This window comes from Lathyrus oleraceus, chromosome 7, assembly GCF_024323335.1.
Source record: "Lathyrus oleraceus cultivar Zhongwan6 chromosome 7, CAAS_Psat_ZW6_1.0, whole genome shotgun sequence".
In the NCBI taxonomy this organism is placed as follows: Eukaryota; Viridiplantae; Streptophyta; class Magnoliopsida; order Fabales; family Fabaceae; genus Lathyrus; species Lathyrus oleraceus.
Genome location: NC_066585.1, coordinates 162,911,767 through 162,925,308, shown reverse-complemented (window position 1 = coordinate 162,925,308; position 13,542 = coordinate 162,911,767). Strand labels below are relative to the sequence as shown.

The window sequence follows — 13,542 nt, the reverse complement described above, 5'->3', positions numbered from 1 at the left end:
GAGAGGCTATTGACCCTTCAGTGATAACAATCTTCACCCCCAGAACATATGAGACGATGAAGTGGTCATCTGCATCTGCAAACCTCCAGAACTCCTTGATGAGAAGAGGGTAAACAGGACCATAAAGCCTTTGGAAATAGTTTTCCCATCCTTGTTTACGAAGCTCTTCAGTAAGATCAACGCCATTTCTCTTCAAGTTGTCGAAATCAACTAGTGATTCACACAACACGTCCAGACCTTCAAAAGGGGTTGAAAGGTTAACATGGCGTTCACGGTCAAGAATATGGGGTTCTTTGTAAACAGGGGTTATGGTGACGCCTGTAACCGTTGGTGTTGGAATGCTTGAGGTTTGAGCAGTAGAACTTGATTCCATTTCTTGAGAGAAGTTAAAGACTTGTTGTTGTTGAGCGTCCATGGTGAAAGAGAAGATGAAGATTGATGAAGATGAAGAACTTGCAGAGAATGCTTCAGAGAGGGTTTAGGGTTTTAGAGTGAGTGAGAGTGATAAGTGTGTGAAATGTGAGAAAAGTGTTTATATACTCTAAGTGAAACACATGCAAAACGACACATAAGATTGCGTTAGCACAACGCTCAAGTAAGCACGCTTGGGGGGAAAAATGATTACAACTAATTAATGAATGTCTAATCCCACAGTACGCACACTGCTCAAGGAGATTTCAAACGTTCTGACCTTTGAATTTCTTTTGACAGCTGTCTAGAAGTTCTAGGGTTAGACGCTTGGTGCTCCACGTGTTGATGTATCTGATCTTCAGGAATACCAAAGGATAGGTTTCTGAAGATTTCTAACTCAGATATCTTCTTAACTTGGTAGAAGTATCAGAGTCAGAGGCAGAAATACATTTGTTTACATCAGAGTCTCACTTTACTTTTTCAGAGCCATACTTCATTCAGGACAATTTTTAATGTTCAGATGTTCTAAGATAAAAAGAAATCTATCTTCAGCTAGAGGCTTAGTAAAGATATCTGCCCATTGATGTTCAGTATCAATGAACTTCAATGTTACTATCCCTTTCTGAACATAGTCTCTGATAAAATGATGTTTTATTTCAATGTGTTTGGCTCTGGAATGTAGAATGGGATTCTTACTTAAACAAATAGCAGCAGTATTATCACAAAAGATAGGAATGTTACTCTCAAAGATTTGCAGATCTTCTAACTGATGCTTCATCCAGAGCATCTGAGTTGTGCACAGTGACGCTGAGATATATTCTGCTTCTGCAGTTGATAGAGCAATTGTTGATTGTCTTTTGCTAGCCCAGGATATCAGATTGTTTCCCAGAAGCTGGCAATTTCCAAAAGTGCTTTTTCGTTCTATTCTATCTCCTGCATAATCTGCATCACAATAACCCGAGAGTCTATACTCTGATGTTTTCTCATACATCAGGCCCAGGTTAGGAGTTCCTTTCAGATACTTAAGAATTCTCTTAACTGCTGTTAAATGAGATTCTCTAGGATCTGATTGGAATCTGGCACAAAGACAGACACTAAAGAGAATATCAGGACGAGTAGCAGTCAGATAGAGAAGAGAGCCTATCATACCTCGATAGAGCTTCTGACAAACCTTGTTGCTTACCTCTTCCTTTTCCAGAATGCAAGTTGGGTGCATGGGAGTTTTTGCAGAGTTGCATTCAGTCATGTCAAACTTCTTCAGAACGTCTTTAATATATTTACTTTGATGGACGTACGTGACTTCTGAAGTTTGATTAATTTGAATTCCCAGAAAGAACTTTAGTTCTTGCATTAAACTCATCTCAAATTCTGCCTGCATTAACTTAGAAAATTCTTGGCAAACAGAGATATTAGCAGAACCAAAAATAATATCATCAACATAAATCTGGCATATCATGAGATCATTATTAAGGTTTTTACAGAAGAGTGTAGAATCAACTTTTCCTCTGATAAAATTTGTTTCCAGAAGAAAATTGCTTAATCGTTCATACCAAGCTCTAGGAGCTTGTTTAAGTCCATATAAGGATTTCTTAAGTTTAAAGACATGTTCTGGAAAATTTGAATTTTCAAAACCTGGAGGTTGGTTGACATACACTTCTTCTGATATATAACCATTAAGGAATGCACTCTTGACATCCATTTGATATAATTTGATAGAGTGATTAATAGCAAAAGATACAAGAAGACGAATAGATTCTAACCTCGCGACTGGAGCAAAGGTTTCATTATAGTCAATACCTTCTTGTTGACTGTAACCTTGAGCTACCAGTCGAGCTTTGTTTCTGACAACTTCTCCTTTCTCGTTCAGCTTGTTTCTGAAAACCCATCTGGTTCCAATGACATGAGTGCCTCTGGGTTTAGGAACGAGATCCCAGACATCATTCTTTGAGAATTGATCCAATTCTTCTTGCATAGCTGCCACCCAGTCGTTATCCTGAAGTGCTTCATCACAAGACGTAGGCTCAATCAGAGACACTAGTCCCAGAGTAGTATCTTCAGAAGTCCTGAAGGTAGATCTGGTTCTGACAGGTTCGTCCTTGTTTCCCATAATCAAATCTTCAGATACATTGATACGACTTTTGACTTTCTTTGGGATTTCTGGAGATTTAATTTCTTCAGAGTTCTGAGTGACAGTTGCTTCTGGAGTTTTATCAGATTCTACAAGAGTGATTTCCAAATCTGCAAACTTTTCAACTAGCTTTGACTTTTCAGGGTCAAGCTTATCATCAAATCTGACATGAATTGATTCTTCCACAATTTTGGTTTCTGTGTTGTATACTCTGTAGCCTTTAGAGCGTTTTGAGTATCCTAACATAATACCTTTCTGTGCTTTGGAATCAAACTTGTTCAGATGTTCTTTAGTATTTAATATAAAACAAGAACAACCAAAAGGATGAAAATATGAAATGTTTGGTTTTCTTCCTTTACACAATTCATAGGGAGTCTTTTCTAGAATAGGTCTTATAGAGATTCTATTCTGAATGTAACACGCTGTATTTACAGCTTCTGCCCAAAAGTGCTTTGCTACATTAGTTTCATTGATCATGGTTCTGGCCATCTCTTGGAGTGTCCTATTCTTCCTCTCTACAACTCCATTTTGTTGTGGAGTTCTAGGGCAGGAGAAATCATGGGATATTCCATTAGAATCAAATAATTCTTCAAAATCTTTGTTTTCAAATTCTCCACCATGATCACTTCTGACTCTAATAATTTTAGAGTCAAATTCTTTTTGCACTTTGGAACAGAAACTGGTGAATACAGAGTGAGACTCACTCTTGTGCTTTAGGAATTTTACCCATGTCCAGCGACTGTAATCATCAACAATGACTAGTCCATACTTCTTTCCATTAACTGATGCTGTTTTCACAGGACCAAATAAGTCAATGTGAAGAAGTTCCAGAGGCTTAGAGGTAGAAACAACATTTTTCTTTTTAAAAGATGTTTTTGAAAATTTTCCTTTCTGACAAGCTTCACACAGAGCATCTGAAGAAAACTTCAGTTTAGGTAGGCCTCTGACTAACTCGAGTTTAGTTAGCTGAGAAAGTTTCCTCATGCTAATGTGGCCCAAGCGTCTATGTCATACCCATTGCTCTTTGTGAACTGACATTAGACATTTAACATTTTGATCTTTTAAATCAGAAAGATTTATTTTGTAAATGTTGTTTTTCCTCTTGCCTGTGAAAAGGACAGAGCCATCGTTCTGATTAATGGCTTTACATGTTTTTTGATTGAAGATTACATCATAACCGTTATCACTTAATTGACTTATGGATAACAAGTTATGCATTAATCCTTCTACATAAAGAACATCAGAAATAGAGGGAAGAGTACCATTACCAATAGTTCCGGAGCCTCTGATCCTTCCTTTCTGATCTCCTCCGAAGCCTACAAATCCAGCGTCTTTAAGTTCCAGACTTTGGAACATAGACTTTCTTCCCGTCATGTGTCGCGAGCATCCAGAGTCCAGGTACCATGACTGGTGTCTGAACTTTGCTGCATAGGATATCTGCAACATACACAATCTTATCTTTTGGTACCCAGAATCTCTTGGGTCCTTTCAGATTAGTTTTCCCAGAGTTTCTTATAACTTTGGGTTTTCTAGCATTTTTAAATTTTTGTTCTTGTGTGTGTGTGTAATGATATGAAAAGGGAGACTTAAGTTGGTTACTGGTAGAAGTTTTATCTTCCTTAGAATCATACCCAATTCCCTTTTTATTGTTCTGACTAACTCCATAGATCATGGATGCCATAATACTCCTATCTATCCCATTTTTCAGAAATTCTTGAAAGGCTTCTTCGTATTTATAAATTATTGCATTTGAAGTTTGTGGAGTTTGAGATAACGCTTCTTCTAATTCTAAGCTTTTTCTTTTTGCTCCATCTCTTTCTAATGTTAACAATTTAATTTTATCTTCTTGTGCTAGAATTGTCATCTCAAGCTCGCCACAATCTTCAAATTTAGCTTTAAGACAGCCTTTAATGTTTTTAAACTTTTGTTTTAATTTCTGATATGAGCTAAGAGTTTCTGACAAACAAGATTCTAAATCAGAACGAGAAAGTTCAGAAAATACCTCTTCAGATTCTTCATCTGAGCTGCTGGATGTGGTAGCCATAAGTGCTACGTTGGCCTGTTCATCAGAGTCAGATTCTGATGATCCAGATTCACTATCATCCCAGGTGGCCATTAATCCTTTCTTTGTTCTGAAGGTATTTTTCTTGAAGCTTTCTTTTCTAGAGTTGTCTTTCTTCAGCTTGGGGCATTCATTTCTATAATGACCTGTTTCTTTACATTCATAACAGGTAATATCTTTGTTAGCTTTACCTTTTGAAGTTGACTCTGAACGATCCCCTCTGGGTCTTGGTCTTCTAAAGTTGTTGTTCCTCTTTTTCCAGAGTTGCTTGACTCTTCTGGTTAGTAGGGACAACTCTTCTTCATCATCAGAGTCTTCTGGTTCAGAATCGTCAGTATCTTCAGTTTCTGCCTGGAAAGCTTTGGTTCTGTCAGGTTTCCGTCTTTTAGATATGGACTTTAGCGCTACGGACTTGTTCTTTTTCTGAGGCTCATCCTCCTCTAGTTCTATCTCATGGCTTCTGAGAGAACTAACAAGTTCTTCAAGGCTGATATTGTTCAGATCCTTTGACAGCTTCAGAGCAGTAACCATAGGTCTCCATTTCTTTGGCAGACTTCTGACTATCTTCTTAACATGATCTGCAGTCGTGTATCCTTTGTCTAGCACTTTAAGACCTGCAATAAGAGTTTGAAATCTAGAAAACATAGCCTCTATAGCTTCGTCATCTTCCATTTTGAAGGCTTCATATTTCTGGATAAGCGCCAGAGCCTTCGTCTCCTTGACTTGGGAGTTTCCTTCATGGGTCATCTTCAGAGAGTCAAGTATATCTTTGGCTGTCTCTCTGTTGGTGATCTTTTCATATTCGTTATATGATATAGCATTTAGAAGTATTGTTCTGGCCTTGTGATGATTTTTGAAGATACGTTTCTGATCTTCTGACATCTTGTTTCTGGGAACTTCAGCTCCATTTTCTAAGACTGGAGGTGTATATCCATCTGTGACTATGTCCCAGAGGTCAGCATCATAACCCAGAAAGAAACTTTCGATTCTATCTTTCCAGTAATCAAATTTCTCTCCATCAAAAACAGGAGGCTTAGCATTGTAAGAATCTCTTTCATTTGAGTGGGCCATTGTTTTTCTCGTACTGGATCTCTCTACACGGTTAAGTGTTTGATTAGAAAATCAATAACAGAGCCGGAGCTCTGATACCAATTGAAGGTGAGAAAAACAAGAAAGGGGGGTTTGAATTGTTTTGAAAAATAAGTGCTTTTCAAAAAGAAAATCACACAATGATTTTATACTGGTTCGCTTATAACACAAAGCTACTCCAGTCCACCCGGGCGAGGTGATTTCGCCTTCAACAAGGACTTAATCCACTAATCTTGAAAGATTACAAACAACGTCTAAGATAAAAGTCTCTTAGCCCTCTCAAGTATACAGACTACACAGAGTCACTTGAGGAAATCAACAAACAAAATAAATGAAGGATTAATGTAATCTAGAATGCTTCTAAGAAAGCAGATATTACAATAGTAAGAACAAGAGTTTTTCACGTAATAAGCAAAAGCTTCGTGAAGATCTTAGAGAGCAAGAGTGTTTTTCTTGAGTGTTGATGTTTCAGTATAATTTTGGCTTGTTAGCTAATACTTGTCTCATACTGAATGTTGATTTGCAGTCCTTTATATATAGAAGTGAGGTAGTAGTTGAAACTGGTGGATATTAAAATGAATTTACGCCATCACTTAAATAGCTTCTGCAGGATAACTTTCTCTCCTTGAAATGACTACTTACCACAAGTAGTGTCTTCTTTATTGAAATTGGAGATTAACGTCTCTTTCTTAATTAGGAAATCCATTTGCAAAACTTTACTTGACTTTAACGTTACTCTTTCATGATTAGCAATTCCATGCTCAGAGTATATGTGTTTCTGGAGAATCTTGGAATCTTGCTTCTGATGTTAATCTCTTGTGAGTTCAGATAGTTTCTTCAGATAGCGCTGATAACTTCTGGAGTTAGACAACCGTTGTTCAGAGTCAGAACTTCTAGAGCGTATTCTTGTTCAGATGCTTCTGATGTATTGCTCAGAGTTAGACTTTCTTGAACTTGTCTTCACTTCAGATGCTTCTGATAATTTGATAATTTGTATCTGATCTGGTTTTGTATCTGATGACATCATCAGATTTCTTCCTTCTTTCTTTAGAACCCTGCACACTTAGAAACTTTTCGTTAGGGTGCCATTTTTGGTTTCATCCTTTGTTATCATCAAAATCAAGGAATCTGTTGTAGAACAATTTTTGTTCTTACATGTACAACACATCGAAAATTACTTATCGTTTACCATCCTTTCTTCTGATAAGAACATCACCAATACCTTCATCAAATAGGGTATTTTCGTTTGCAAATTTTACTTTGTTCTTCGACGAGATACTGATGTTGATAAATCAATTTTTTCTTCCAATCATGTGCGACGAACAACCAAAGTCTAGATACCATTGATCTTTGAATCCTTATTCTTCTTTTGTTGTGACCATTAACATCACTTTGTCTTCTGCAAGTTTTGCATCACTTTCTTGATCTTTCTTGCCTCCTCGACACTGACTTGCATAGTGGTCATAATTTTGACAATTGTAGCACAAAATATGACTTTTATCAGGTTTTCTTCCACCGTCTCTTCCTCTACCCACACCACTACCTCTGTGATTGCCTTGGTTAGAAGATTGTATTTGATTTGATGAACTATCCTCTTGATGGTTTCCTCTACCAGTCAAATTTTTGCAACTTCATTTGCCCTTGTTACCATTCTATCTTCCTTTGTCTTTCTTAGTCGACTGAGCTTGCAAAGCCACACTAGTCTTCAACCTGCTTACAGTTCTTTCATCCATTCTTTCTTCGTGAGATTCAAGAGCCCCTTGAATCTCTGATTTTGTCATACTTGACAGATCCTTCTATTCTTCTATGTCTACTACCACATGATCGAACTTTAGAATCAATGACCTCAAAATCTTTGTCACTAAAAATTTTGATGTCAACACTTTTCCACACGTCTTGATTTAATTTACCATTTTTTAGTGAAGAAATAAGTCACACTTTCATTGTCTTCCATCTGAAGAAATTCATACATTATTTTGTGAGTTTGTAACCTCACCTGCTTCACTTTCTTAGCGCCTCCAAACGATTTTTCCAGGACGTCTCATGCTTCCTTTGCTGAATCTACATCACCAACTTTCTCAAAGTTGTCTAGATCAACACATTGATGGATTAAGAAAAGAGCCTTGTAATCTTTCTTATTCAAATCATTGTGTGTAACCTTTTGTTCATCCGTAGTATTCTCTCAAATTGGTGTTACTCATTTCTTCAGAATATCCTAAAGATCTCGATAACAAAAAACAACTTTCATTTGCTTACACTAGTTTTCATAATTCTTACCATTCAAGATTGAAATATTCACAGGAAAATCAATTCAGATGATTCATCGTGATTCAATGTGTCCCAAAGATCACACAACCAGTGCTTTAGATACCAAATGTTGGGAAAACTCCAATCTTGAAGTTAAACGAATCAATCTTGATGAATAAGAATAAATCTTTCTCATTGATCACACCTCTTGTTCTTCACCCTTTACTCAAGTGAAACAGCCACTCATTGGTTCCAAGATGATTATACACTACATTGAGAATTGAAAGAAGAAAGCAATGTAATTGAAAGTGAGAGAAAAGAGAAATTATGGAGGAAGAAGAAGTAATGTTGTTGTGCAAACTGCACTCTAAGTGTTTAATAATGTGTGTTAATCACAACTGTGATTTATGAATCTACCGAATGCTATTACAAAGTTGTATCTTATTTAGTTACAAATGAAATAGAGATCCTCTATATTTATAGATGAAATTACCTGGACTTCAAATAATCAAAAAAATAACTAACTCAACTAAAACTAAGTTAAGTTAACTATTTCGACTATGTCGACTCCTTCGGCAGCTACAAACTTCAACATAAGTTTCGACAGACTATATTTGACTTCCCGTCAAATATAGCAAATACATACTCTGTTCAACACAAACCAATTTCGACACCCGTCAAATACAAATCCACTATTTTGACTTCGACACAAAGAATTTCATATTTAATAATTTTCAACCATTTTTTTTCTGCCCCACAATTTGTTAGGGCTATAAATCGGGGAGTCAAAACAAGGGGGAATTTTTACTTTGTTTTTTTTTCTCTTGTTTTATGAGCAACACACATTTGTGAGACACACACCACATACTCACCAAAAACATTAAAGTGATAGATGTGTAATTTCTCTCACTTATAAACTCTCAAATCTTTACATTTCTAATCAATGATGTGAGACTTCCCCAGACTTTGTTTCTCTAAGTTTCTAACTCAGTTATTATTCCGAACAAAACTCACGTAACTCTCACTTTTCAGTACATTCTGTCACTCAACTTGTGCACGGATCTGGGTCTCTCCGGTCAGTTATCTCCTGCTGTCCTGTTGCGCTCATCCTAATCGTTCATCTACGATTTATCTCTCTTTTTAAAACTGCATTATTATTATTATTTTAATGAATTTTCAGCCATTAGATAAGAACAGGAGGAAAGGCTGGACAGAAAGAGTAGGAGATGATGATCCATTGAGCACTCCTTCATTCACACAATTCACACAACTCTCACTTTTCCGGACATTCTGTCGCTTAACCTGTACACTCCCTAATTCCTTCCACTGCAATTTTTTCTCTCTTTCTCTTTGTTTTCTTTTCTTTCCTTTTTTTTTACTTCACACTTTCCTTCAAATTCTTCTTCCTTTCAATTTTTTTTCCTCTCTATTTCAATACTTATTAAGACGTGTCTATCTCTCTCCCTTTGGTTTCCACTTTCTCTTTATTCTCTTCTTAATTTCTTCCCCCAAAACGAATTTCTCTCTTTTTTCTTCCTTTTTTCCTCTCAACTTTTCATCACTTCAACTGCTAATAACCCTAAAAAGCTGATACACTAAATCAAAACCTTAACATACCTTCATCCTCATTCACCGTAACATGACTCTGTCACCAACAAAGAAACTCACTCACCGTATCAACCTTACCAAAGAAAACACTCCGAACCATCCATTTCCCAAAATAGTCAGAATAACATACACAGACAAAGACGCTACAGACTCCTCCAGCGACGAAGAAGAAACTTCAAAACCTAACCGAACTAAAAAGTTTGTTAACGAGATTACCATAGAGCCATGCCTGAGCGAGAAAAACGGCTGTGGCCGCGGCAGCGGAGGCGGAGACGTTGTTTCGAGGAGGAGGAAGAGGAACAGAACTAGCACCGGTGGAAAAACAAGAGCTCCGGCGACTCGTCGAGTCACTTCCGGGCAGAAATACAGAGGAGTTAGGCAGAGGCCATGGGGAAAATGGGCCGCAGAGATAAGAGACCCGTCGCGTGGTGTGCGCGTGTGGCTTGGCACGTTTCAAACTGCTGAAGAAGCTGCTATTGTGTACAACAACGCGGCTATTAAGCTGCGTGGTCCCGACGCGCTTACTAATTTTATAACACCACCTGCTTCGTGTGAAGTAGTATCTCCAGAAATTGAAAATCCTCCCCAGTTCCCGTTACCGATTTGAAACTACTAATCAAGTTTGACAAGAGGCCTGTAAAGCAAACTCCAAAAAGATTTGCGCCAGAGATCATATCGAAAATCAAGGCAGACATCGAAAGATCAAGGCAGATAAAAATAGATTCATAAGACCTATCAGGTATGTCAAATGGCTAACCAATATTGTTCAATATTGTCCCAGTAATTAAAAGAAGGACACTCCTAGGGTCTGTAATGACTTTAGAGATTTGAACGCTGTCACTCCAAAAGGCTAATACTAGTGGCAGAAATTCTTGTCCACCCGGAAACTGGTTTTAAGTATTTAAGTTTTTTAGATGATTATTCTGAATATTACCTGCGATTAAAACGGTGTATCAATGCTCAGGGGCTTTTGGCACGTATAAATGGGTGGTGATGCCTTCAGCAATTTCTGTGGCAGTCTCGTATATTTCTGTGGTAAAATTAAGTCTGGTATAATTCTATTTGCTTAAGATTTGTTTCAATTAATCCTTTATCTTGTTTCCTTGATTTGGTAAATAATACATAAGATGGGTTTGTTGAATGGTATTTCAAAATCTTCATTGTTACAGTTGAATGAATTTCTGTGGCAGTCTTACATCTCAATTTTAACCAAAAGACAAAATTAACCTGGTCATGGAAGGTATAGGTAATTAATTAAGGGTCTCCTAACCATCTAGATGATGTTCTGTGATAAACAATTAAAGACATGAGGAATGAGGACATTTAGTCTTGAACTCTTATTTGCTGGATGTTTTCTTGTAAATAAGCTGCTTTTACTGTTGTGAAGATGACTTTTGTCTTCAAAACATAATCACATGGTTTGTTTGATTTAATGTTTAACTTTGTTTTGATTTTGGCTTTTGAAGCACAATGCTATGATGGCGATCTCTCGCACTGTGACTAGTATGTCAACTTTTTTTTTAAGAGAAGTATGTAGTTGTTCTTTGAAAATATTTTATGTGGTCTGTAATATAAAGGTCCAATAATAGAAGGGGGGAATTTACCTCTCCCTTCCCTTCAAAAGAAAGGGAAGGAGCTCTATGTGACTATTTATCACGTTTGTTGTATGTTTCTTTAATTTTCTGTCTTGCAACTTAAACGTGCAAGCCTTTAAGAGGTACTTTAACTGTTTTGTTTGCTGTTCCGTGTACTGAAAGATCTAATTTGATAACTTTCTTTGTGATTAAATGACAATCAGTGTGAGAATGGGCATATTGTTTGCTCTAACTGTTGTGGGGAACTTAGGTACAAATGTCCCATGTGCTTAATGCCCATTGGGTACAATCGTTGCTGTGCTGTGGAGAAGTTGTTGGAATCGATTAAAATATCATGCCCGAATGCAAAATATGGCTGCAAAGATATGTTTAGTTGCAACTTGAAAACTAGCCACGAGAAGGAATGTGTAAATACTCGCCAGAAAGAAATTGTTCTTCTAGATCAAAATGATTCAAGACTATTTGTCGTTCACAATAACCTTGTTGATCTGGGAAATATGGTCCATGTTAGTTGCCTTGGCCCGAAATTGGTAAGAGATATTCATTATGATGTATTGGCTAGGTCTCAGGGGAGCACATTAATATTGCAATCTTTTATGAAGACTATTCAAGACAATAATGGCTGTGTACAACTAACTTTCTTTTGATTCCTTCCGATCATTTTGGTTTTGGACAACTCAAATTGAATATTCGTATAAAGTCTCAACTAAACCATACCTGAAGATCGAAAGAGGCTAAAACTCTGTTGATTGCTATATGTATTTGCTTACTTTAGGATTTTACCAATGTCTCAATGGAAGACACAACAGAATTTGACAACTCTCAAGAAAGATGCTGATGTTTTGAGTAGGGAAATGAAACAAAAATGCTTTTGTTGCTGTATTTGACTATAGTTTCAACTTTCAAGGTTATCAAGTAAATATGTAATATGTTAAAATTCTAATTTTTCTTTTGAGTTATCTGTTGAATATTAGTTTAGTTTGTTTGGGTGCTTTTCCTGTTTAAAATAAAGCAATTGTTGCTTACAATATTTTGCAGCCATATTGCAAGGAGTTTCCTAGGATCAAGTTGCATGGATTTGTTATTATTTTATTCTTCTTAGTCATTCTGTTTAAGAAAATACACTTTTTTTTAAACATTCTTTCTTCTTTTCAATACACCGCTTTTGGATGAAATTATTGTGGATTTCACTAAGATATGTTTTTTTTTTTTTAAGAAAGGAGGAGAGAAGATGTTTTTATCAACTATCTTTATTTGAGGATTAAAAATTTCTGTACCATTTATTCGATGTCCGTGTTAAACTTCTTAATATTAAGGTTTTAATATTTAGAATGTAATAAAAATTTCTTACTATTTATAGGTTTTAAACATATTATTTGTTTGTTATAATTTTTTAAATTTTATTCTTATATCAAAGACAAAAAATTTATAACGTTCTTATTTTTTATTCATTTACAAATACAAATTTTTTAAAACATAATAAAATTTTAAATTTAAATATTCACATATAAATTATTTTTAAATAAATTAATATCATTATTATATGCATATATATTTTAAATAACTTTAATATATGTAGTTTTTAAATATTTAAAATATTAAACATTTTATATTTGATTATTTTTATTATTTATGAATAACAAATTTTTCTTAATGAAATTTTACCAGAGTGTTATAAGATTTTAAAAATATAATAATAATTACTTTTAAAAATTTTTCCTCTTTCATTGTGTATTAAACACACATTTCATTAAAATACTTTGATCCTTTCCATTTCTTTTGAATCAAATATAATTTAACTAAAATATTTCATCTCCTTTTACCTTTATTTCATTAAAAAGTTTCTCCACTAATCAGATTAATTTTTTTTTTTGTTTAGATGGATGGAATAAGATGAAGCATAATAACATCTTATTATTTATTATTTAGATTAGTTAAATTTAAATGAAAATAGGCAAAATTAAGTGATATCTATTTAATCCAATTTTGTGTGTATGATTTTGAGAGAATAAGAAATTAATGTTGTCCCCCATATGTCTATCGCACTTTCGAAATTCTAAAAGTATTTTCTTTTAAATTTTAAAATTCAGAATATATTCTTAAATACCATTCAAACCCCTCTTGCCATATTTATATTTTATTAGCTTATGCATAAACATTGTATAGAAGGGTAATGTATTAACTCAAGCCATCAAATTTAAAAATGTCTTTGTTATATTTAAAAATGTATCTTTTGACGCATCTAAAATCACACCGGCTCTCATAAATCAAATACCTCTATTTTACCAAAATATCGTTTAGAGATATTAAGTGTATTCTTAGATGTATCTCAATAAATTATCCTTAATTCATTTTTAATTATTAGGTGCGTGTTTATTACACATTACATGAGATATTTCGAA

At 35.2% G+C, this 13,542-nt stretch overlaps 2 protein-coding genes across 5 annotated transcripts in view; both read left to right on the top strand.

The window, feature by feature from the left end:
- LOC127108521 (E3 ubiquitin-protein ligase SINA-like 10) overlaps positions 1-12,227 on the top strand; it is a 36,649-nt gene extending 24,422 nt beyond the window's left edge. The window contains exon 3 of the mRNA XM_051046006.1: positions 11,703-12,227. Coding sequence (XP_050901963.1) covers positions 11,703-11,787 — 85 coding nt within the window. The 3' untranslated portion in view covers positions 11,788-12,227. The remainder of the gene's footprint in view (positions 1-11,702) is intronic.
- Positions 9,149-12,133, top strand: LOC127108523 (ethylene-responsive transcription factor CRF3). Of its 4 annotated transcripts, none has more exons than XM_051046011.1 (3): positions 9,149-10,284; positions 10,510-10,580; positions 11,391-12,133. In XM_051046011.1, exon 1 carries the CDS (start codon positions 9,577-9,579, stop codon positions 10,150-10,152), a length of 576 nt encoding a protein of 191 aa, XP_050901968.1. In that variant the 5' UTR covers positions 9,149-9,576; the 3' UTR covers positions 10,153-10,284; positions 10,510-10,580; positions 11,391-12,133. The 4 variants fall into 4 exon arrangements, with proteins under 4 accessions (XP_050901968.1, XP_050901966.1, XP_050901967.1 ...); XM_051046009.1 differs by having other exon boundaries at positions 10,715-12,133; XM_051046010.1 differs by having other exon boundaries at positions 10,510-10,595.
- Positions 12,228-13,542: the final 1,315 nt, after the last annotated feature.